The sequence below is a fragment of the Sinocyclocheilus anshuiensis genome, unplaced genomic scaffold, assembly GCF_001515605.1.
Source record: "Sinocyclocheilus anshuiensis isolate Anshui unplaced genomic scaffold, SAMN03320099.WGS_v1.1 scaffold524, whole genome shotgun sequence".
Classification (NCBI taxonomy): Eukaryota; Metazoa; Chordata; class Actinopteri; order Cypriniformes; family Cyprinidae; genus Sinocyclocheilus; species Sinocyclocheilus anshuiensis.
Window position 1 is genome coordinate 1,378,157 of NW_015555703.1, and position 2,558 is coordinate 1,380,714.

Below are 2,558 nucleotides of genomic sequence, written 5' to 3' on the forward strand. Positions count from 1 at the left end.
CATTATACAGAGGCAAGACGAAAAGAAAACACCATCTATATTTTTCTGAAGACAGTCAGTTCCTCTCAGAGATACATTCATATAAATCCCCTCCACCAATTGTTTCGCGATTCGTTTAACATATCAACCGACTTAACTCGTCACATAATTGAATCGATTTTCAACCAGTTCGGGGTGCATCATCATTACATCCCTACTTATCATAGGCTTTTCTGAAACAAAGAGAAAAAATATGCATCACCATTTGTTTATACTTTTTAATATTATTATTTTTTTAATAATCCACATTCAACAGAAATGTTTAAAAACATTACTTTCAAACGCATTTATACAAAAACCAACCAACCATCCAAAAAAAAACAAAAAAAAAAACAAGTACCCTTGTAGATAACTGACTTTGCCTTATGGAAGCAACTGCAATTTCAATTTAAAAAATAGTTATTAGATGCAAGCAGTACTTGGGTTTCTGGGTAAAACTTGAACAAAATCCCCAATATACTGCAGAATTAGAGAGCAAATTCACCATGAACAATCTTAAGTACAGATTTTATATAACCATAGAATTCTTGTCATTCATATGCCTGCTGGTTTTGAACAAAGACATCACATCCTAAACCACACAAGGCCTTCCTCTAATCTTACTTACATTTACCATTCGCATTTGTGCAGTAAACGTCAATGCACTACTCTACACTTCATAGAACAGAAGGCAGAAAAAGCCAAAAAAGAAAGAAAGGAACAAAGTGAATCTATCATAACGAGATTTAGACATAGCAGTCATTTTATTCATATCAACAAGTCACCATTTTCAATGGCTTTCTCATCCAGCTCATGTTTTACAAAAAACATGATATTTATCAAATATCTCCTTTTGAATCCGCCTTGATCACCAACTGCTTTACAATTGAAAAATACATATCTACTGAGAAAACATGACAAGGACCAACCCAAAGATCCAAATTTCCTCTCGCCCGCCCTGACCTGCTCATCTACGGGTGGAGGAAGAGACAACAAATCATACTGGTGTCAGCAGAAGGTGAAGCAGATTGAATTCCAAAGTGCTTTCAGGAAGGCTGAGAGGATCAGGTGTCTAGTAGTCCATCTTGACAGGTCTCTGGAGGGAGGGAAGATCTTGACGGTCTCGATATGCTGACCAGTGGATGGTCAGCGGTCTCAGAACCTCAGATGGGACTTGTGTTTGACCATGTATCTGTAGAGGAGATGTATAGATTATGAGCTATATATATATATGAATATAACACTACTGAGATTAATATTACGGTTGAAAAATATGTAGTTTCATTTCTCAAGTACTTAATTAACCAGACTATCTAAAAATAGATTTATAAGCTGTTTAACTGAATTCCTGCACACTTCAGTAGCTACTAAAGCCACCGCAACTCAAGTTACATGTTCTGAGGAACTACAAAAAAGGGTGGAAACATTTTCACATGATAAACTTAAAAAGACACTATGCAGCGATCAAAAACGTCTGAAGCATGTTTGGGACTTGTGTTTGACCATGTATCTGTAGAGGAGATGTATAGATGATGAGCTATATATATGAATATAACACTACTGAGATTACTATTACGGTTGAAAAATATGTAGTTTCATTTCTCAAGTACTTAATTAACCAGACTATCTAAAAATAGATTTATAAGCTGTTTAACTGAATTCCTGCACACTTCAGTAGCTACTAAAGCCACCGCAACTCAAGTTACATGTTCTGAGGAACTACAAAAAAGGGTGGAAACATTTTCACATGATAAACTTAAAAAGACACTATGCAGCGATCAAAAACGTCTGAAGCATGTTTACACAGACCAAAAACCCAAAATTTGATTGGAAAAAAAGAAAAAGAAAAAGAAAAAAAAAGTGGGCTATAAAAGTCAGGGCAACATTCAATAAGATGGAAATTATTGCCTCTATTCTGCAAAGATGCATTAAATTGATCAAAAGTGGCAGTAAAGACATTGTTGATATATTGTTACAAAAGATTTCCATTTCACAAAAAATGCTGCTCTTTTGAACTGTATTCAAAGATTCATGGGAAAAAAAAAAAGTTTACACAAAAATATGAAGCAGCACAACCATTTTCAACATTGATAATAATCAGAAATGTTTCTTGAGCAGCAAATCAGCATATTAGAATGATTTCTGAAGGATCATGTGACACTGAAGACTGGAGTAAGGATGCTGAAAATTCAGCTTTGAAATCACAGGAATAAACGGTTTTCTATTTTAATACACATTATCAGTCAAAAGTTTTTGAACTAAGATTTTTAATGTTTTTTTTTTTTTAATGTTACAAAAGATTTCTATTTCAGATAAAAATGCTGTTCTTCTGAACTTTCTATTCATCAACGAAACCTGACAAAATACTACTCAGCTGATTTTAACAATTTTTTGAAACATTAAAAATCTTACTGTTCAAATTAAAAACCTTTGACTGGTAGTGTATTTTAAATAGGGTTGGGTACAGTTCACATTTTAACCGGTACGGTACCGGTATCGGTACCTGAATTTCGGTGCCGGTACCCAACGGTACCTTTTTT

At 34.1% G+C, this 2,558-nt stretch overlaps 1 protein-coding gene across 1 annotated transcript in view; it reads right to left on the minus strand.

Annotated features, from left to right (window-relative positions):
• Positions 1–339: 339 nt before the first annotated feature.
• cdc73 (cell division cycle 73, Paf1/RNA polymerase II complex component, homolog (S. cerevisiae)) overlaps positions 340–2,558 on the minus strand; it is a 43,438-nt gene continuing 41,219 nt past the window's right edge. Inside the window, exon 17 of the mRNA XM_016464663.1 lies at positions 340–1,210. Within this exon, the coding sequence (XP_016320149.1) occupies positions 1,174–1,210 (37 nt within the window). The 3' untranslated portion in view covers positions 340–1,173. The remainder of the gene's footprint in view (positions 1,211–2,558) is intronic.